The 23,066-nt window shown below is 44.0% G+C and overlaps 1 protein-coding gene across 3 annotated transcripts in view; it reads left to right on the plus strand.

The window, feature by feature from the left end:
- The first annotated feature begins 17 nt into the window (after positions 1-17).
- The window catches only part of Nsd2 (nuclear receptor binding SET domain protein 2), an 88,962-nt gene continuing 65,913 nt past the window's right edge, over positions 18-23,066 (plus strand). For 2 of the 3 annotated variants that reach the window (XM_008841835.3, XM_008841834.3), the window contains exons 1-2: positions 18-499; positions 21,163-21,788. In XM_008841835.3, coding sequence (XP_008840057.1) covers positions 21,192-21,788 — 597 coding nt within the window. In that variant the 5' untranslated portion in view covers positions 18-499; positions 21,163-21,191. The remainder of the gene's footprint in view (positions 500-21,162; positions 21,789-23,066) is intronic. The other variant, XM_029567700.1, reaches the window with a different exon arrangement.

A 23,066-nucleotide genomic window follows, 5' to 3' on the forward strand; every position in this document is an offset into this window, starting at 1 on the left:
GCTGGCGGGACCCGCGGAGTCACCCGGGCTGGGGCTGGGGCCCGGCCGTCCGGCCTCGTCGGAAGTGCCGGGGCGCGGCGAGTCGGACCCCGCTGCCTCCCTCTCGGCGGTGAAGGGGTGCTTAGTCTTGGTTTTTGGAGGGACCGAGTTCTCCATCTCGGAGTGCTTAGTCTTGATTGTCGGGGGTACCGAGTTCCCCGTCTCGGGGTGCTTAGTCTCGGTTTTCGGAGGGACCGAGTTCCCCATCTCCGGGTGCTTAGTTTTGATTGTTGGGGGGACCGAGTTGCCCAGCTCGGGGTGCCTTAGTCTTGGTTTTCGGGGGGACCGAGTTCTCCATCTGGGGGGTGCTTAGTCTCGGTTCTCGGTGAAGGAACATGGATGAGGGTGTTGCCGGTGCTCGGGCAACATTGAGCTTTTCTCCCTTCTCAGCCCAGGACGGGGTTTGACATTGACGACGAAACGGTATCAAAACGGATGTTCTGACAGGAATCATTTCCAGGTAGATTGCTGGGGTCGCGTGTGTGTGTGTGTGTGTGTGTGTGTGTGTGTGTGTGTACATTAGTCTGGTACCTATGCCTGAGTATTCCCTGTGATGGCTTCCTTTGTGTAGGTATGTATGTATGTGTGTGTTTGCACATGTGTGGAGTTGTGTAGTGTGTGTGTGTGTTGTGTAGATTTCTGGGGTCGTGTGTGTGTGTGTGTGTGTGTGTTGTGTAGATTTCTGGGGTCGTGTGTGTCTGTGTGTGTTACAACCGACCCCGTAAAGACCATAGGGTGAAGTTCCTCGGTGCTGCCCGGCTGCACCCAGACTATGAAGGCCTTGACTTTTAAATGAGTTAAAGACCAAGATCATGCGTGGACTATATTAACTTTATTTGAAGTCAGGTCATGCGCAGGGAAACTAAGCTAGGAAGCACCCCTGCCTAGGAAGCTGAGACTTGTAACTTGAATTCTCCATGTTCAAGTTCTGGTTACATATTTACATGGACGCGAACAGCAATATCTGAAGAAGCACAACTGCAGAAACACTCCGTGTGCACACAGCTCTTTCCGTGTGTCCTCAATATGTGCTCCCATTCCTCGAGACCCAGAGAGTTCAAATCTTAACTGCCGACTAGCGATGAGGAGGGTTCACATGCCTTGCACTCGATGACTTTGAGTCATTTCCTTTTCTTTCCTTCCATTTTCTCCCCTGCCCAGCAGCGTTCGCTTTGACTTGATGGCTGGTGGAGTGTGGACTTAACTGCTTGCTTGTGCGTTTGTCTAAGCTTTTGTGAAGAATCCACTGATTCCAAGGGTCAACATTCGATTTTTAGAGTATTAGCTAATCAACTTAATGAATTTCAAAGATTAATGGACACTTTTGTCTGTGCACAGATATGATATATTGATTGTGATGTGTGAACTATTGTAGCTTGAAGTTTGTAAAGAAATACAGAGAAAAGTAATAAGCCTACAAGTGTGATCACTAGGTGGTGTTTGTACAGCCAAGCTGTAGAAGGTTATTGTTATTAGGCCTTTGCCTGCTGAAATGTGAGGAACCAATTGAAGACTTGGGTGGAAACTACAGAGTGAGTCCAGAGTTAGAGACCTGTGGGTTACTTAGGGAGGAGCCAGCCTTTTATCTGTTAAAATGCCTTCCAGAAGCAGTCAGGCTTTAAAAAGATTTATTAACCTGGCAGAATGTGAACTAATTAGTTACTTCCCTTTTTACAGCTTTGACAATTCACTGTAAAATGTGAATGTGGATGGAGTTAGACTAAGAGGATAGAAACCACTAGTAAAATTGTGCTACCTGCATTGTAGGAGGTCTTCTCCTTACATGTAGAAGCACCTACCGTGATGCTCAAGCTTATCGTCTGCATTTATTTACATCCAGCAAATACTTCTGAGTAAATGATTTACTCAGTGAGAATCGAGGACAGACAGCTTTAAAAATATTTTATTACATTTATTTGTGTGTGTGTGTGTGTGTGTGTGAGAGAGAGAGGGAGAGAGAGATGTGCATGTGTGGAAGTCAACACATGTGTCATGGTGCATGTGTGGAAGTCAGAACACACGTGTCAGTGCATGTGTGAAGTCAGAACACAACTTGTAAGAGTTGGTTCTTTTGCCGTCGTGTAGTTTCAGGAGTTGAACGCAGTCACTGGCGGTGAAGCTTGGTTGCCGGTGTCTTTAACTGCTAGAGCCATCTCACTGGCCTTTTTTTTTTAAGTTCAGTCTTGCTGTGTAGCTATGACTGGCCTAGAACTTGGTATATAGACTAGGATGGCTTTGCGCTTTGGCCAATCCTTCTGTCTCTGCCCCTTATGCTAAAATTACAGACATGAGTGGCTACACCCAGATTTTTTGTCTGTCTGTTTCATTTATTTTTTAATTTTTTTGTGGGGTGGTATTCCAGATTGAACTGTGGACCTAGAGCATGTTAGGTAAGCCCTCAACCACTGAGCCCTGAATCTACATCTTGATGTTTATATATTCCAGTCTAGTGTTGGCTGGTACATTGCTCATGACTGTAGAATACATGCTTCAGATTAGCATCTTGTCTCCTGACTGCTTTTCTCTTCTGTTTCTCCATTTACTACAGAGTGTGGCTGTTCCCAAATTTGAGGTGACCTGTCCTGACCCTAGACCTTTGTCCAGATTGGTGTTGGACATGAACCACTACTTGTTCTCCCTTCCTAAGCGCAGCACACAGCTTTTTTAATGGCCATATAAGCTTTCTTGCCTTTTGAATGAGTTCTTGAAAGTAGGACTCTGGTTCTACCTTGGGCAGCCTTGTTTCTGCTCAGTTTCTCATGATAGGAACTCAGAAAATGCTATAAAATGGACAAAATGCTTAGGTGAACTACCCATCTTAATTTCAGCATTTGCTCTGTTTGCCAGTGTTGGAACAGAAGAGTTCCAAGAAGCTGAGTATGGAAGAGTGTATTGAACTGAGGTCCCTTTCAGCTACGCCTAGCTGGAGCCTCACTCTGGAAGCTCACTTGTTCCTGCTTGTGGAAGGCCCTTGCAGATAGGACTTTGCTACTTGTGGCTTCCCCCATCTTTGCCTGGTTCTCATCTGTTCTAGCCAGACTTTAGGGAGGCAGGCCTCAGTTTGCTAGTCATGGTGGCTTTTGCTCATCCTACTTTAACTCAGATGTTAAATGGAGATGAACTCCCGGAACATTGCAAGCATATAAGAGCATCAAGCAACTTGGAGTGAGTTTCTGCCTCTTCCCATTGTTGATTTCTCTGGATCACTGGGCAAGGGAAGAAGAACATGAAGGACACGAGGTACAGAAGCAGAGGGGTCATTTAAGCCTAGAAAATCAGGTTCATGTTTACAGTGTCAGTATGCTCTGTTAGTTTCTCTGGAAATGGATATTTATAGTGAACATTGGGAGAAGATTTAATATTGCTTACCTAGGGACTCTTTGCAAAAAATATTTTTTTATTATTTTATGCATATGAATGTGTTTTCCGCATGTATATACGTGTACCTTTGTCGTGCTGTGCCCGCAGAGGGCAAGGAGGTATTGGATCCTCTGAAACTAGAGTTATAGACAGTTATTAGCTGCCATGTGGGTGCTGGGAACCAAATATGGGTCCTCTGCAAGAGCAGCCAGTGGTCGTAACTGCTGAGCCATCTTCCCAGCTCTACTGAGGGACTCAAAGATCCAATTCAAATTTATTGTCCCTTTTAATCCAGGAAATAACTTCTGAGTAAATGCTTTAATTAGAATTGAAAGTGAAGACAAGTCTTTTTTTTTTTTTTTTTTTGAGACAAGGTCTTCCTATGTATAACTTTTGAGAGTTAATTTGATGAGATTTGGTTTGCTATTTAAAAGTCAAAACAGAGCAGGGAGAGCACGGTGCCACACTCTTGTAATCTCAGTATTGAGGAGGCCAAGGCAATGGGATTTACGTATTTTTGAGCTCAGCGTTCACTACAGTATGAGTTCAAGGCCAGACTAGGCTACAAACTGAGACCCTATTTGAAATAACAGTAGTAACAACAACAACAAAAAAAGCAAAAAGATGACTGGAGACTATAGTTCAGTGATAGAATGCTTGCTTAGCATTCTCAAGCCCTATATATTCAATCTCTAGTTTTGCCAAGAAAAGGAAAGAAAAATACCTCAGATCAGTTACTTTCTTTTTTTAGTCTTCTTTCCTGTCCTGAAACCAATACTGATGAATTACTATTTTTTGGGAACTAGCTATGTAGCCCAGACTGACTTGGAACTCCCTGTGTAGACCAGGCTGGCCTCAACTCACAGAGATCTGCCTTTGCCTCCTAAGTGTTGGTATTAAAGGCCTGTACTACCACACTCAGTACATCTTAATTTCTACTGAGTGGTTTCAACAAAACAAAATGTGTAAAGATAGAAGTCAAAGTGTTAGTTGAGCTCACAGCTCAAACCCCGTCCCCACCTCTGGCAGTGAGCCTTCCTAGCGGGTGCTTAGAAGAGGTGTTCTTTCTTTGCAAGGAGTTGGGACTTCAGTTCTTAAAGTTTCCCTGCATTTACATTCCAAGAGTTGATAGGAAGTTTGATGTGCTTTTAGAAGGCATTTGTATATTAGTAATGTTTCCATGTTTCAGTTCCCGTGTTTCTGCTGCTATATTATGGAGATTGATAGGCTGGGAAACACATTTCTGACTCTTACTTCCTTTAGTCAGTTCTCTACACCTTGCCTGATCTTTGCAAAATACAGATGTGGTCCTGTGAGTCCTCTGTCTTCCTTCCCCTTCCCCTTCCCCTTCCCCTTCCCCTTCTTCTTTTCTTTTCTTTTCTTTTCTTTTCTTTTCTTTTCTTTTCTTTTCTTTTCTTTTCTCCTTTTCTTTCTCTTCTTTTCTTTTCTTTTCTTTTCTTTTCTTTTCTTTTCATTTCATTTTGGTCTTTTTGAGACAGGGTTTCCCTATAGCCCCAGCTGTCCTGGAACTCACTTATGTAGACCAGGGTGGCCTTGAACTCACAGAGATCTGCCTGCCTCTGCCTCCCGAGTGCTGGGACTAAAGGCGTGGGCTACCACGCCCGGCTATTTATTTATTTTTTAAGATATATTTTATTGGGGGTTGGGGATTTAGCTCAGTGGCAGAGTGCTTGCCTAGTAAGCGCAAGGCCCTGGGTTCAGTCCTCAACTCCGGGGGCGGGGGGATACATATATATATATATTTTTTTTTTGTGTGTGTATATATATATTTTCTTTTTAAATTATTTTATGTGCATGAGTGTATTGCCTGCATGTGTGTAAGTGCACCCATGTTGTGCAGTGCCCATGGAGGACAGAAGACGGTACTGGATCCCCTGAAGCTGGAGTTATAGATGGTTGTTAGCTGCCATGTAGTTGCTAGAAATCAAACCCAGCTCCTCTGCAAGAGCAGCCGGTACTCTTAACCACTGAGCCGTCTCTCCAGCTCTGAGTCCTCACTCTTAAAGGATCTCATTGTTTTTTGAGATTCATGATCCATGTCTTGCTGGGCTTTCTGCTTCCTGCTGCATTTCCTATTTTGCCCTCATCCGATTTCTTCAGCCCATCTCTTTTTTAAAAATCCCCAGTTTTGGGACTGGAGAGACGGCTCAGCAGTTAAGAACACTGGTTGTTCTTGCAGAAGACCCGGGTTCGAATCCCAGCACCCACATGGCAGCTAACAACTGTCCATAACTCCAGTCCCAGGGGATCCGACAGCCTCTTCTGACCTCCTCGGGCATTGCAAGACACAGGTGCACTTACCTACATGGAGGCAATACACGCATGTACATAAAATAAAAATAACAAAATATTTAAAAAATTGTAGTTTTATGTGTGCTTAGAAGTCAGAATATTTTCAGCAGTCTTTTCTTCCACTGTGGGTTCCAGGGATTGAATTTAGGGCATTATGCTTGTACTTTTATCTCCTCACCCATCTTGTCCCAATCCCATCTCTTTTAGCTGTACTTTTCCCTTGAGCCTTTGTATGGCTAGTTCTTACTCTTACCCATTCCATATGAGTGTAAACCCACTCGCTGTGTGTGCATGGGCTAGACTCGCTTTTGTTGTTAATTACTTGAGCCTCGTGCTGCTGGAAGCTCCTTGGTTCCTGCCTGTTGTAGAAGGCCCTTGTAGGTCTGATTTTAGTACTTGGGGCTTCCCCATCTTTCTTTGGTTTCTATTCTCATCTGTTCTAGCCATGCCTCTTGCCTGTCCCAAGCCTCGGTCCTACTGTGCTTCAGACTACCACAGTACTGTTTGTTCTGCCTGAAGTGTTCTTTAGATATTGGTGTGACTTGCTTCTCATGCTCTCTGAGATTTTTGCTCAAACTTTTCCTCAGGCACTGTCCCTGACCACTACTTTACTCCCTTGATGTGGGGCATGGTAGCACTTTAGTCCCAGCACTTGTGAGGCAGGCTGATCTCTGTGAGTTGTAGGCCATCATGGTCTACACAGTGAGTTCCAGACCAGCTAGGGCTACATAGGAGACCCTGCCTCATATATAGGCAAAAAATCAAACAACAAAACCCCCCAAACTCCCTTGTTTGGCATTCTCTTCTGCATAGCACTTACCCTCTACATTCTATTTGTTTGTCAGTACACTCATACAGATAAAAATAATAAAATATTAAAAAAATCACAAGAATTCAATTAAAAAAAAAGTAGACCATGGTGGCACACACTTGGGAGGCAGAGGCAGGCGGATCTCTGTGAGTTCCAGGCCAACCTGGTCTACATAGTGAGTTCCAGGCCAGCTGGGGCTACAGGGAGACCTTGTTTCAACCCCACCCCCCCAAAAAAAAGTGATAAGAATGATGCTTATAGCCCTGGTAGAGTGCTTGCATAGCAGCCCAAAGTTGTAGGTTCAATTCCCAGCACTGTTTTTCAAATAAGTGGAAGAAAATAATCCTTTTGAATGAAGGCAGGGAAGGAGAAAGTATCCTGAATGGAAAATGAAAATCATACTGCAGAAATATGTCCCAGGACAATGGTAATAGTCCCAAGTTTATTAAAAACAGAAATTAAAAAAAAATGATGTGAAGGAATGAGGTGGTATGAGCATACTTGCCTTGGTGAATGAGGCTGAGAAGGGGAGACTCAAGTTCTGGTTGAAGAGGTTAGTGAGGAGGCCTGTGGACCCATCAGAACTAGAGTAGAGAGGAGTGGCTTCCTAAGGTACAAGAGCTAGGGGTTGGGAAGAGAGGACAGAGTCATGAACAGGAGCCGATTTGTGTGTGTCATGTACTTATTTGTGTCCATGTGCTCATGCCACAGTGCATGTGTGCCAGTGCCATGGCGTGAGTGTAGAATTCAGAGGACAGCTTGGAGGAGTTTTTTCCTTCCACTCTGTGGGTCCCAGGAATCAGACTCAGGTTAATCAGGCTTGGTGGCAAGTGCCTTTACCAGCCGATCTGTCTTATGGGCCCCTGATACTGTTTTGGCAGACTGGAAGGGTGAAAGAGGAGAGGTAGCCAGAGATGATAGTAATTATTATATGAAAATTGGGCAGTACTGGCCCCACTTTTACTCTCTAAACCAGTGAGAGGGAAGGAGGGCCTCATTTGTGAGCTATATCTCTCTGTTTCCAAAAGGAGGCACTCATCTAATTTGTTTTGGAAGGTACCCTAGATTCATCCTAGTGCTCCACAGCACCAGAAGAGGGATCTCCAGGTCTAGAACATGCCATGTAGTCCCTGTCTTTCTGGAGTCTTACCTAGTCAGTCTTTCGTTGCTCCACTGTTTTGCTGTCATGCTGCCAGTTTCTCTGAAACCAGCTTTCTTCTGAGCTACGGTGAGTTAATTTAAGGCTCAGCTCTTCTTTCTGGGATGTCTGTCCCTGTTTCCATCGGTGTTGCAGATATGGGTCTAAGGCTCAGATGCACTAGATGCATGTGTTTTGTGCTCGTTTATTTTTGTGAATGCCAGGCCCCATCATATTGCCCACTTTCCATACCATCCTCTGCAGTGAGGTTCTCAAGAGCAGGACTCTTTGACTAACATCTTAGTATCTATAGTACATGGACATAGGCAGACTCAGTTAACAAATGGAAGCAGCTATTGGGTATTACTCTTTTCTTCCTAAGGATTTTTTTTTTTTGTCTCTTTGAGACAGGGTCTCCCTGTAGCCCCAGCTGTCCTGGAACTCACTGTGTAGACCAGGCTGGGCTCGAACTCACAAAGATCCACCTGCCTCTGTCTCCCAAGTGCTGGGATTAAAGGCGTGTGCCACCACACCGGCTTCTTCCTAAGAATTTTTATTTCACAGGTTTATATAGTTTTAGATTTTTTTCAATTAGAAATAGGAGGCTTGGCCAGGCATTGTGGTGCATACCTTTAATCCCAGCACGAGGCAGAGGCAGGCTGATTTCTGAGTTTGAGGTCAGCCTGGTCTACATAGTGAGTTCCAGGCTAGGGACATCCCATCTTTTTATTTTTATTAATTTATTTTTTAAAGAAATTGGAGGTTTGTATTACTTCCCTCCAAAGATTAGCAGTCTGTGTTTTTTGTGCAGAGCTTTGCTTTATGCAGCTTAAAAAAAACGATTTATTTACTAATTGTTTACTTAATGTACTAGTGTGTATGAGTATGTATGTATAGCCATGACATGCCATGACTTGAGATTTGATTGTGGATGTCAGTGAACAACTTGTGGGAGTTGGTTCTCTCCTGTGTGGGTCCTAGCCCCTGTGTATAGCTTTTGAGTTGCAAATCTTTAGTTCATCTTAACTGAGTACTCAACAGCAGGAAATCCCAAAGATGCTAGTTAAATGACTCGCCCAAAGTCACTGTGCTTTATGTGATAGAGAAACTATGACTCTTGCAAGGTCTGGGAAATTACTGTTCTGCCTCTCAGGAAAAGTTTTAACCTAATTATCTGTATGTGCACTGAAGGGCGGACCATTAGAGTTTTGTACTTACTCTTCACATTGCCTTTCTTTTTTCATAGTTTTTTAAAAAAATATTTATTATTTTTATTTTATGTGTATGAGCGTTATGCCTGCATGTAGGTAAGTGCACCTGTGTTGTGCAATGCCTGTGGAGGACAGAAGAGGCTGTTGGATCCCCTGGAACTAGAGTTGCGGACAGTTGTTAGCTGCCAGGTGGGTGCTGGGGTTCGAGCCCTGATCTTCTGTAAGAACAGTCAGTGTTCTTAACTGCTGAGCCATCTCTCCAGCTCCCATAGTATTGTTTTTTATTGCTGATTGATTAATTTACTTTTGTTTTCTGAGGAAATCTTGCTGTGTAGTTCTGGCTGGCCTGGAACTTGCTATATAGACCAAGCTGACCTCCAGCTTGCGATTTTCCTGTCTTAGCCTCTTGAGTGTTGGGAGTGCATGTGCCGCCACACCTGACTGTTTGACATTCTTTTTTTCTTATTTTAAAATTTTGTTATTTGTGTGTAGGAGGGAGGCAAAGGGGGGAGGAGCAGGAAGAGAAAGGGGGGTATATGTGCATATGAACAGGTGTATATACGCAGCAGTGTGTATGGAGGTCAGAGCTAGACTTTCAGAAGTGGGCTCTCCTGCCATGTTGAAGCAAGGCCTCCTGCTGTTTCTGCTGCCTTCATACTCAGGCTCTCTTGCTTTCCATCTGAGCACTTTACCAGTGGAGCCATTCTGCCCCCCTGAGTAAAAATTTTAAGAGATACCTGCTTTATCATTTTTCCCATTTTTCTGTTTCTCACTGGAAAGAAATGGATGTGAACCATGTAACAAATGGTTTTGGGAACTCTGTTGCAAACATGGTGGTTGTCAAAGTAGAGTCCCCAGACTGGCAGCATAAATGTACCTGAGAACTCATTGCAAATGAAAATTCTCCAGTCCACCCTGGACTTTCTGAATCATAAGCTCTGGAATGGGGGCCAGCAGTCTGTGTTCTAGCAAGCCCTTCCTGTGGTTCTGACACCCAGGAGTCTGTTGATTGATAAGCCAGTTTGGAGATTGCAGTGATGGACCTGGTGTGGGAATGATGATTGATTGGCTACTGTTGGGACTGTAGTGTGGAGAGAAACAGATGGGGCTTAAAAATGCTTTATTCATATTTTATGAGTGTATTGCCTGAATGTGTATAAGTGTACCCGTGTTGTGTGATGCCCTGGAGGTCAGAAGAGGGTGTCAGATCCCCTGGAACTGGAGAAACGAACGGTGCCATTGGGTACTGGGAATCAAACCCAGGTCCTGGGTCTTCTGCAAGAGTAGCAGTGCTCTTAACCAATGAGCCATGTGTTCAGCCCAGATGGGGCTTAAGTAGAAAAATTTCAGAGTAAAGTTGATTAGGCATGTGTTTTGGCATGAGCTGTAGGGAAGAAGTCTCAGTAGTGACCTCTAAACGCCCTCCCCCCACAGAACCAGATGTGTGGAATTGCCTTTTGCTGTCTAGGTAAAAGTATTCCTTTATTGAACATTTACATTTACTTTCTTTTTAATTATTTAATTATTTTTATTTTATGTGTATGCTTATATTGCCTGCATGTAGGTAAGTGCACCTGTGTAGTGCAATGCCCTCGGTGGACAGAAGAAGGCTTTGGATCCCCTGGAACTGGAGTTAACAGACAGTTGTTAGCTGCCATGTGGGTGCTGGGATTTGAACATGGGTCTTCTGCAAGAACAGCCAGTATTAACTGCTGAGCCATCTCTCCAGCCCCCACATTTACTTTCTGACCTTAGTTCCAGAGGTCAGAAAGAAGATGAAAGCCAATTGAGAAATAACAATTTATTGACTTTCTTTGCTTAAATATTTTGTTGTTGTTGTTTTGAGACAGGGTCTCCCTGTAGCCCCAGCTGACCTGGAATTTGCTACGTAGATAGGCTGGCCTCCATCTCACAGAGATCCACCTGCCTCTGCCTCCCAAGGAATTAAACACACATGCCACCATACCCAGTTCCTTTGCCTAAATATCATTTTCTGTGAAGCTGACATTGAGAGACCCCCCCCCCCATTTACAACTGTATTCCTAGAGACTGTAAAGATGGGTCAGAGCTTAAGAGTGCTGCTTGTTCCACAATCATGAGGACTGGAGTTCTTTTCAGGACTCACATAACAAGCGGGGCATTGCCCCAAATGACTAAAACCCGGGTGCTGAGGTGGCAGAAGACAGGATTGCCTAGTTGAGACATGAGCCTGGGTTCAGGAAGAGATGTTGGCTAGAGGAATAGGTAGGGGTAATGGAGGAGGATACCTGAAGCTCTTTCCTGACCTTGGCACATGTGCATACCGCAGTAGCACACACAAGTATGCATGTACTCACACAGACACATACATGTATAAGCATGAGTTAGCTGGCTCAGCAATTAAGAGCACTGCTGCTCTTGCAGAGGACCCAAGTTTGGTTCCCAGCACCCACATGGCAGCTCACAATTGTCTGTAACTTCAGTTCCAGGGATCTAATCGCCTCTCCTGTACCAGGCATGCATGTGGTACTCATGCAGGCAAGGAAATGCTTATACACGTAAAATAAAAATGAACCTTAAGAAATTGTATTCCTCTGCTCGCTCTCTCCATCCCAGTGACTATCTCATTTGTTGTCTCCTTGCCTACTTGCTTGAAGGGGAGGTCTGTGAAGATAGGGCGCTTGTCCTGTGTTTATACTTGCATCCCCAGAGCTGGTTGCTTGTTTGGTGTGCAGCATGTAGGCTGAAGGAAGCGCAGTGACAGCTGCCTCTGCTCAGATCACAGCAGACTTAGGACTGCAGAGTAGAAAGGAGTGTGGCTGACTCAGCCTCAGGCCTTTTTCTGGGTGTGACTTGGATGTCTGGAGGTCTGTCCAGTGAGTGCCTGTGGCATTCATTCTGTCTGTCTCTTGCTCTTGTGTTCAGATTCATTCTCATGGTAGCCTGAGACGGGCATGAACTGAGAGAAGAGTGTGGAGAGGCTCATCCAACCTCAAGCAACTTGCTCTTCTTCAAGTGGGAGAAAGTGTTGTTTCAGCAGAAGCTGCACTACCAAAGTAAAAGCTCACAGAATGAGATTGCTGAGAAAGGTGCATGTGGGGAGTGACCTCTCCTCCCTCTTATCCCTTCTTGTTTTTTTTTTTTTTCTGTTTTTGAGACAGTCTTAGGTAGTTCAGGATGGCCTCAAACTCACTATATATATGCTTTAACTTCCTGCCTGTTTGGATCACTGGTGTCTACCAATAAGCTGAGCTAGTAATTTTATTGACCTCAAACCGCTGATCTCCTTGCCTTCATCTCTTAAGTGCTGAGATTGTAGGCATGTGACACCATACCTGGCTTTTTCTTTTTTTTTGAGACAGGGTCTCCCTGTAGCTCCAGCTGTCCTGGAACTCACTATGTAGATATGTAGACCAGGCTCCCCTTGAACTCACAGAGATGGCCTGCCTCTGCCTCCCAAGTGCTGGGATTAAAGGCATGTGCTACCACGCCTGGCTAAAGAGGTTTTTTTTTTTTTTGATTGTTGAGTTCTGAAATCTGAAAGAAACCTCCAAACAGAAAGTATTTTTTTCTTTAAATTTAGCTCCTTAAATTGGGCATGATGGCATGTGCCTTTGATCACAGCATTTGTGAGACTGAGGCAGACAGATTGGCAGGCGAATCTCTGTGAGATCAAGGCTAGCTTGGTCTCCATAGTGAGTTCCAGGCCAGCTAGGGCTACAGGGAGACCCTGTCCCAAGAAACAAAAACAAAACAAAACAAAAAACCCAAAACAAGCAAGCAAAAAAGGAATAAAGAAAATTTAGCTTCTTAAAAAACTCCATTTATAAAGAGTTACTTATTTTTGTTTTATGTGTATGAGTGTTTTGCCTGCATGTATGTATGTGCACATGTGTGCCTGGTGCTCGTGGAGGCCAGAAGAGAGTGTTGGATTCTGCTGAAACTGGAGTTAGAGATGGTTGGGAGCTGCCATGTGGGTAGTAGGTACCCAACCTGGGTCTTCTGCAAGAGTAGCAAGTGCTCTTAACTGCTGAGTCATCTCTCTAGACTCACAGCTCCTTTATTTTGATTGACTGATTGATTGATTGATTGATTGATTGATTGATTGATGAGGTAGGGCTTCCCGGTGTTTAACCTTCTGGCCTTGGCTTCTTAAATACTGGAATTGCAGGACTGAGCCACCATGCCCATCTTACAGCTCCTTTGAGAGAAGTACTAGTGACTTGATTTCTTAAGTGTCTACCTTGGGAGTCTAAACCTGGGTGTGTTTTCTCAGTTACCAGTGTGTCCTTGGTTTCTCAGGGTTCTCAGTGAGTCAGTAAAGTAAGTCAGTGAAAAAGCAGAAACTAGACATGAGTGCCGTGTAATCCAGGCACCTGCTGGGAGTCACTGTGTACTCTTACTATTTTTGTGCTGGAGGGAACCTGGGGCCTTGTGCATGCTAGACAAGCACCTCTGCCATTGAGCTATAGCCCAAGCCCATATTATTATTACTATTGCTATTATTATTATTTTGTTGTTTTGAGATAGGGTCTCTCTGTGTAGCTCTGGCTGGCCTGGAGTTTGTGGTGTAGACCAGTCTTGGCCTTGGATTCACAAAGATCCACCTGCCTCTGCCTCTCGAGTGCTGGGATTAAAGGCATGTACCACCACACCCTGCCCCTCATTATTATTTTTGAGACAGGGTCTTATGTAGCCCAAGCTGGTCTGGAACTTACCAAGTAGATGAGGATGGCCTTGAACTCCTGATCATCTTACCTTTCCCAAGTGCTGGAACTGCAGGCATGTGCTACCACACCTAGTGTATGGGAATATGATTAAGGGCTATTTACTGGTTCAGAAGAAATAGTTTTTGTGTTTTGTTTTGTTTTGTTCTATAGCCTAGGATAGTCTTGAACTTGTTCTGTTGCTGAGAATTACCTTCAATTTGATCCTCCTGCCTCCATCTCTTGAGTGCTGGGATTGCAGGCGTGATACACTACACCCTGCTGGACATAGTAACAAAGGAATGATGGGGTGTTATTTTTTTCTGCTTTTTAAGGTAGGGTTCCTACCATTTTTTAGGTTGATACACTTCTGAGATAGATCTGTCTTGATGGCCCATTAGAAGTGAAAGTGTGGGGGGCTGGAGAGATGGCTCAGCAGTTAAGAGCACTGACTGCTCTTTTAGAGGACCTGGGTTCAATTCTTAGCACCCACATGGAGGCTAACAACTGTCTGTAGCTCCAGTTCCAGGGGATCTGATGCCCTCTCTGACCTCCTCAGGCATTGTGCAACATAGGTGCACTTACATACATGTAGGCAGTACACTCATACACATAAAATAAAGTAAAAAGAAGTAGAAGTATATTTCAGTAGTTCTAGTTCTGCATTTCTATCCCCAGATGAGTCCCAGGTGCTCCTTTGACAGAGTGTAACGTGGCAGTGCCAGGCTGGAATGATGGCTCAATGGGTAAAGTGCAAGTAAAGGACTTGAGTTCAGATCCCCAGAGTCCAGGAAATCTGGATGCAGTAGCACACAGTTGTAATCCCAGTGCTCTTACAGAGACATGGGAGACAGACAAGAGAGTTCTTAGACACTGGTGGGCCAAATAGCCCGGTATACAGAGGCAAACAACAAGAGACTGTGTCTCAAAGTCATGGGTGAGGACCAACACCAGAGGTTGTCCTCTGACTTTTTCTTGTTTGCTGTGGCATGCATGCGTCCTTAAATGTACATGTACACATACCTGCAGGGATTAAAGAAAAATACATAGTGCCTTGCCTGCACTGCAGGTCTGCGTGAGCTGCTGGCTTGTCCAGCCTGCTCCTATTGGTGGCTGTGCCTTCCTTGAGTGTTGTCTTGGTCTCTTAGTGGTTGCTTGCTGTAGCACCTTTGGTGTTTACTCTCAGCGTCTTCTCTCTGCTGTCTTCAGTGTTCCTTGAGCTGGTTCCTCAGAGATACGCCCTGAACCTGGTACTCCCGCTGATTGTGAGTTCCCCAGCACAGATAATAATAATGATGGAGAAGAATTGAGCTGTGAGTTCCAGCCTGGTGGGTCGTGTAACTTATTTTCAAGAATGTACGATTGCTGGACACATCATCATTTTGACAAAATGATGGTTTTGGTTTGGTAATTAGTGGCTGACAACAAAATGACACTTGTTGGTTGTTTTTCTCCTTCCCTTGCTGCCTCTTTTGTATTGAAATAATTTTGCTATTATAGCTCAGGCTGTCTCAAATTCACTGTTCTCCTGCCTCAGCCTCTCTTTGTGTGCTGTGATAACAGGCATGTACTGCCATATTCAGCTTACAGTCTGTGATTGGGACATTATTTACAGGGTTATTTTATTCAATGTGCTCTGTGTGGTATTAGCCAACTTTATGTGGCACACTTAGTAGTACTGGCTCTTGACCGGGTGCTAAACAGGAATGATTGATTGACCTTTGGCTTAGTTTTCCCCATATGGACTATCCCATGAGTTTGCTTGGGCTTCCTTACAGCATGGTGACTGGTTCCACGAAGGAAGAAATGAAACCCATAGGCCTTTCATTTTGTTTTATTATTGTTTCTTTCCTTTTTTAAAAATATTTTATGTATTATTTTTATTTTATGTGTATGAATGTATTTCCTGCATGTCAGTAAGTGCACCCATGTCATGCAGTGCCTGCAGAGGACAGAAGAGGCCATTAGATCCCCTGGAACTGGAGTTACGGACAGTTGTTAGCTGCCATGTGGGTGCTGGGATTCGAACCTGGGTCTTCTGCAAGAACAGCCAGTGTTCTTAACCACTGAGCCATCTCTCCAGCCCCCTATTACTGTTTTTATTCTGTGCTGAGGCTTGAACATAGGTCCTTGTACGTGCCAGGCAAACACTTTGCCATCAAATCATATCCCCATGCTCCTGCAGTTTTTTTGAAGGCTAGGATTAAAGCTGTCAAGGCACCACTTTAGCTGTGTTTTTTCCTTTTTATTGATTCTTTGAGAATTTCGTGCATTATATTTTGATCATATTCAGAACCCCCTTCCCCATTTCTTCTCAAATCTACCCCATTTTCCTACCCACCCCCTTCATGTCCTCTATTATTTTTCCTTAAGTTTTGCTATATTCTTCTTGTTTGGTTTTGCTTCTGTTTTCTGAGGCAGAGTCTCAGTATGTACAGGCTGGCCTTGAACTCAGGATCCTCCTGTTTTAGCCTCCCCAGTGCTAGGATTCTAAGTTATGTACCATCACTCCTGGCTTAGTGGTTTTTCATAGACTTAGTGTTATACATTCATTATCACTAATTCATAAACATTCATTAGCCTAGTAAAACAGTCACTTCCCTCCTAACTTTCCTTTTGTTCCTGAAAACCATTCTGCTCTCTGTCTCTATAGATTTGCTTTTTTTTGACATTTATATAAATGAAGGCACACAGTATCTTTAATTCTTTGACAATTTCATACATGTGTATAATGAACTTTGGTCATTTCATCCCCTGTTGCATTCTCACCCCTTCCCTTTCTTGATGAAACTTATCATGTCTCTCTCCCTTCATTTTGGATGTATATGTATTATTTTAATTATGGTTACTCGCATGAGCATGGTTGAGGAATTACTTGTCAGAGCACTGGCAGCTTATCAGTGGCTATACTAATGAAAAAAATGATACCCTTCCTCCAGCAACCATTAACTTCCAGTAGTCTCTTAGGATGGGTGGGGCCGTATGAACTCCAGCATCCATGATGAAATGCTGAGGGGCCCAGTCTGTGTAGGTCTTGCTTGGGTACCCACAACTGCTTTGAGTTCATGAGTGCAATTCAGTTAGTGTGTGGTCTTTTTTGTCTGGTTTCTTTTACTTAGCTTAATATTTTTAAGGTTCATCCATGTCTGCATAAATCCATACTTCGTTCCTTTCTGTTATTGGGTTTTTTTGGGGGGGGGTGAGACAGTCTCATTGAGTGGGCCTAGCTGACTTGGAACTTCCTGTGTAGACTAGGCTGGCCTTGAACTCAGAGAGATCTACCTGCTTCTGCCTCCCAACTGCTGGGATTAAAGGTGTGTGCCACCATGCTTGGCCAATTACCTCATTCTTCTTTATGGCTAAATAATGTCCACTGGATGGACAGGTCACATTTTGTTCATCTATTTATCAATAGATAGACATTTTAGTTTTTTTTTTTTTTTTTTTTTTTTGCTATTAGGAATATTGCTTCTGTGAATTTCTTGTACAGATACACGGACATGATTTCGGGTAGATACATAGGACTGGAATTATTGAATCATTTGGCAGCTGTTTTTTTGGAACAGAGCCTGGTGCTTCATGGCAAATTGGAGTGGTGACTACCAATGCCCAGGTCCCTTTTCCTACATGTCAGAGATGCCCTCTATTCTGTGTGGAGAATAGAGGCTACTCTGCCTCCTCAGTCACATAAGTCAAATTATATCAGATGTAGTCTTTGAAGTGTAAGTAATTATTTCTCTCACTCTGAAGAGCTTATTTAAAGGAACAGCAACTTGATGTATAATTCTGTCACCTCCATTCTTGTTTCCCATAACTGTTAATTTCTTTTTTTAACCTCTTTATTTTCAATTTTCACTCTTCAGTATGTTCTCCCATTTTGCAGTGACTGTTTTCCATTTTTAACTTAAAGCATTTAAAGTATTTTAAAAATATTTATTATTTTATGTGTATGGGTGTATTGCCTGCCATGTATTTAAGTGCACCCAATGCCCACGGGGGTCAGAAGAGGGTGTTAGATTCCCCTGGAACTGGAGGTACGGTTGCTTGTTAGCTGCCATGTGGATGGTGGGAGCTGAACCCAAGTTCTCTGCAAGAGCAGCCAGTGTTCTTTTTTTTTTTTTCAATATTTAAAAAAGTATTTTATTATTTTTATTTTATGTGTATGAGTGTATTACCTGCATGTTACGGACAGTTGTTAGCTGCCATGTGGGTGCTGGGATTCGAACCCGGGTCTTCTGCAAGAACAGTCAGTGTTCTTAACTGCTGAGCCATCTCTCTAGCCCTGAGTAGCCAGTGTTCTTAACCACTGAGCCATCTCTCCAGCCCCTTGTTGTTATTTGTTGATTTGTTTGTTTTAAAGACAGGGTTTCCTTGTAGCCCCAGCTGGCCTGAGCTTGCTATATAGACCAGGCTGCCTCTGCCTCCTCAGTGCTGGGATTAAAGGTGGGTGCTACCACTCCCATCAAGACCTTGGAGATTTTTTTTTTTGTCTTTGAGACAGGGTCTCCCTGTAGTCCCAGCTGTCCTGGAACTCACTATGTAGACCAGGCTGGCTTTGGACTCACAGAGGTCTGCCTGCCTCTGCCTCCCGAGTGCTGGGCGGGATTAAAGGCGTGCGTGGACGCCCGGCAAGACTTGGAAATTTTTTAAATCTACTTCTTATGTCCCGTTCCTTACTCCCTGGGTTTTATGTTACAGTGCTAGGAACCATGGCTGCATAATAGGTTTTCTCCATATTGTACTGTTGGCATCTTGAGCTGGATAATTCTTTGTTGCTGGGACCATCCTGTGCATTCATTCTAGGTTGTTTAGCATCTTTGGCCTCTAGCCAGTATAGGTGGTCAGTACAGCTGCCTGATGTACTGATAGTAAAAAAAGAAAAAATGCTTCTAGATGGAACTAAATATCCTTGGAGAGCAAAATCATGCCTAGTTGGAGAGCTGCTGTTCTGCATGCATGGGCATCTCTGGCTCTTTGTGTTTTAGCTTTTCTTCAGTGCTGGATGCTGTTGGTCACTGCCTTTTGGGAGGGGCTTATTGCAGTCTTGGTGGGTATCTTGTAAACTGGGGGGAGTGCCTGTCCCTTATTCTACCTGTCTTGGGCTCTAGCCCCTTTAAGTGTCTCTGACTGGGGAGTGCAGCATCACAATGAAGGCCAGAGGGAACTTGGGAAAATTGTGTCTGTCTGCAGTGGCATCATATGGCCAATGTGAAGCATTGTCTAGTTTTTCCAGGTTTCCCAGTAGTACAGCAGTGTTGCTTCTGGACTAGTTAATCTTCAGATGATAGATAAATAAAATGTAATGTTACTGAATGCTCCTTGAGTTAAATGTTTAATATGGGCCTGGACAAGAAGGGGTAGGGGCAGAGGCAGAGAATAAAGTACTAGGTCAAGCACCAGCCAGAGCTGACTGGGGGCTGGTACTTTGTTACTCCTTGGCTTTTGCTTTTTTTCTTCTCATCACTCTAGAGCTAATGCTGGAAGTTTGGAAGATCTGATTTTAAACTTTGCTGATCGCGGGTGACCTTGGGCTGTCCTTCAGAGTTACCAGCTGTGCTAGGAGTGGGACTAGCTCTTTGTCAGCATTTATTTTGCTTTTTCTTATTTTTTAAAATATTTTATTTATTACTTTAATGTGGTAGGAGTGTATTGCCTGCATGTATGTGAGTGCACTCGTGTCGTGCAATGCCGTGGAGATCAGAAGAGGGCTTAGAGGGCCTCGGATTCCCCTGGAACTGGAGTTAGGGACTGTTTGTAGCCACCATGTGGGTGCTGGGAATCGACCCGGGTCCTCTGCAAAAGCAGTCAGTGCTCTTATTCTGCTGGGCATGGTGGTGTACGACTTTGATCCCAGCTCTTGGGAGGCAGAGGCAGGTGGATCTCTGTGAGTTCAAGCCCAGCTGGGGCTACAGGGAGACCCTGTCTCAAAATAGACCAAAAATACATATTTTATTCTTTTTTTTTTGAGACAGGGTCTCCCTGTAGCCCCAGCTGGCCTGGAACTCACTATGTAGACCAGGTTGGCCTTGAACTCACAGAGATCCACCTGCCTCTGCCTCCCAAGTGCTGGGATTAAAGGCATGCGCCAACACACCCAGCCATATTTTATTCATTTTTATTTGGTGTGTGTGAGAGCTTTTTTTCCATGTATATAAGTGTACCACATACATGTAGTGCCTGCAGAGGCCAGAAGAGGGCATTGAACTTCCTGCAGCTGGACTCACAGGTGGTTGTTAGTCACCATGCGGGTGCTGGAAACTGAACCTGGAGTCTCTGAAGAACAGCAAGTGCTCTTAATTGTTGAGCCATCTTTCCAGCCCTTAATTTGTTTTTGTTTTTTAAATATTTTATTTACTATTTATTTATTATTTATTTATTTTTTGGTCTTTTTGAGACAGGGTCTCCCTGTAGCCCCAGCTGTCCTGGAACTCACTATGTAGACCAGGCTGGCCTTGAACTCACAGAGATCTGCCTGCCTCTGCCTCCCAAGTGCTGGGACTACAGGCGTATGCCACCATGGCCCACGCCTGGCTGTATTGTTTTTATTTTATGTGTATGTGAGTATTGCCTACGTGTAGGTAAGTGCTCTCATGTCATGCAGTGTCCTTGGAGGACAGAAGAGGCTGTCAGATCCCCTGGAACTAGAGTTACGGACAGTTGTTAGCTGCCATGTGGGTGCTGGGACTTAATGTGGGTCTTCTGCAAGAACAACCAGTGTTCTTAACCGCTGAACCATCTCTCCAGCCCTCTTAATTTGTTTTTAAGTTCTTTATTGCTGTTCTTTTGCTTCTACCTGGCCTTGTGTTAACTCCTGTATACAGTGGCTCTTAATTGTGTGTATGCTGGGAGTGAGTAGGACCTGTATGTAAAGGGTAAATGTAGAGGTTAAATTCATAAGTTCTTTTATTCTTTATTTTTCTTTTAAAGACGGTCTCATTAGTAGCCCTGGTAGGCCTGAAACTCACTATGTAGACCAGTCAGGCAATTCTCAAACTCACAGAGATCTGCCTCTGCCCTCTGTCCCAGTGCTGGGGTTAATGGCGTATGCCACCATTCCCAGCCAGGATTTATTTATTTTTTTTATTTATGTGTATGTGTGTGAGCCTATATGAGTTTAACTGCACCATGTGTGTGCAGGTGCCTATGGAGGCCAGAATAGGGCATTGGGTCCCCTAGAAATGGAGTTAGAGGTAGTTGTTAGCTGCCTTGTGCCGTGTGAGTGCTGTGAACTGAACTCAGGTCTTCTGCAAGAGCAGCAAGTGCTCTTAACCTACTGAGTCATGTCTCCAGTCCACACGTCAGGTTATATGTTCTCCCACATTGGTTGTTGGTGGTAGTGATACACCTGAACTTTTCCTGACTACTATATTTTCCATTTTACAAATGATTCTTTACTGCCTTCTTTTCAGTCTTGTTAATTTGTTATATGAAAACTGCTTCCTACAACCTACATTATTATAGAAAACATCATAAATTGCTTCAAAGACTAAACAAAACCCAACACCCAACAAAGAGATATTTGGCATACTTATCCTAGGTTTAAAATGTAATATGTTGCTTTTTTCTTCTTTTTCTTTTCTTTCTTTCTTTTTTTTAATGCTGTAGTGTTCTAAGAACCAAAGCATCTAGACTGGATGGAATTTAGCATCAGAAAAAGCTCTCTTTCTGTGCGGAAGGTTGTAAAGTGCGTGAAGATGAAGCAGGCACCAGAAATCCTTGGCAGTGCCAATGGAAAGACTCAGAACTGTGAAGTGGACCACGGATGTTCTGTATTCCTCAGCAAGGCTCAGCTTTCTAACAGCCTGCAGGACGGGGTCATGCACACATTCAATGGCCACGATGCACTTCCCTTTATTCCAGCTGAGAAGTTGAAAGATCTTACTTCTCGTGTGTTTAATGGAGAACCTGGTGCTCATGATGCCAAATTGTGTTTTGAGTCCCAGGAAGTGAAAGGAATTGGGACACCACCCAATACTACCCCTATCAAAAATGGCTCTCCGGAGATTAAACTGAAAATCACCAAAACATACATGAATGGGAAGCCTCTCTTTGAATCTTCCATATGTGGTGACAGTGCTGCTGATGTGTCTCAATCAGAAGAAACTGGACAAAAATCAGATAATAAGGCTAGGAGGAACAGGAAGAGGAGCATAAAATATGACTCCTTACTGGAGCAGGGCCTTGTGGAAGCAGCTCTAGTATCCAAGATCTCAAGTCCTGCAGATAAAAAGGTATTTGTGCGGGAATCTTTTGAATCATGTGACAAAGAATGGTGAACATGGGACTCATGGGGACCTTGAGATGTGTGGTGGCAGGTGGAAGGGGTGGGAGGCAAGTCTAGTGCTGGCAGTTGGCTGCCTTCTTGACCTGCCAGTGTAGGTGATGCTGTTTGAGGCTATTGGGTGGTGGTTGGGCTTCCAGATACCTGGGCATTGCATCCTTTGTATACACAGCCACCTGTTGTGCCACTTTGAGAGGCCTAGAGAGATTAATTGTTCAGGATTAAAATGACTGAAAAGAAGCAGAACCAGTTTCTGGATCCAGGTCTGTCACTTTCTGTGTCATTATATCTGCTCTTTTCATGGGTCTCTACTGTTCTTTGGCTGACTAATCACTGAAAGCATGAGACCTAGCATGAGACTTAAGTCTGTGCCATTCAGAGGTGCCGCTGTCATCCTTCCCGAATATGCCACTGTCCAGTAGTTAGTAGTCTTTTTTTTTTTATATATAAACTTTCTAATATTTTTAAAATTTTATGTGTATGAGTGCTATGCCTGCATGTAGGAAAGTACACCTGTGTTGTGCAATGCCTGGAGAGGACGGAAGAGGCTGATGGATCCCCTGGAACTGGAGTTACTGGCAGTTGTTAGCTGCCATGCGGGTGCTGGGATTCGAACCTGGGTCTTCTGCAAGAACAGTCAAGTGTTCTTAACTGCTGAGCCATCTCTCTAGCCCCCAAGGAGTCTCTTCAACCAGGTGGTTTCAGCAGATATTGTCCTCTTAATTTGGTTCCTCTGCCAAGCTGAGCACTTTGCATATAAGTGAACATGTGCTGTTCATTCATTAAAGGCTGAGAAGGAAAGCCCTGACTTTAGGTAGAACACGCTCTCTTGTACTAGGTGATTTGTGTCATCAGTGTATTAAAAGTGACCTACAAGATGGCCATAATACTTTAGTACTACAGTATAGATTATATAAAGCAGCTAAGGGACCTTGGCCTTGGCAGAAAGAAATAGGGACACTGGGCAGACCCTGCTCATGTGGCTATGCTTAGAGGGTGCTGGTTCTTTTTGGCCTTCAGTTGTTGCTACTGGTCCACTGGGAGGAGTTGGGAAAGGTAAGTTGAAACTCATGAGTTAGCAGCATCATGAAAGTTGGAATATTTAGTTTAAAATTGTAGTTGTGAGCTGGGTGTGGTGGCACATGCCTTTAATTCCAGCACTCGGGAGGCAGAGGCAGGCAGATCTCTATGAGTTCAAGGCCAGCCTGGTCTACATAGTGAGTTCCAG

This window comes from Nannospalax galili, unplaced genomic scaffold (genome assembly GCF_000622305.1).
Source record: "Nannospalax galili isolate Female #2095 unplaced genomic scaffold, S.galili_v1.0 scaffold101, whole genome shotgun sequence".
NCBI lineage: Eukaryota > Metazoa > Chordata > Mammalia > Rodentia > Spalacidae > Nannospalax > Nannospalax galili.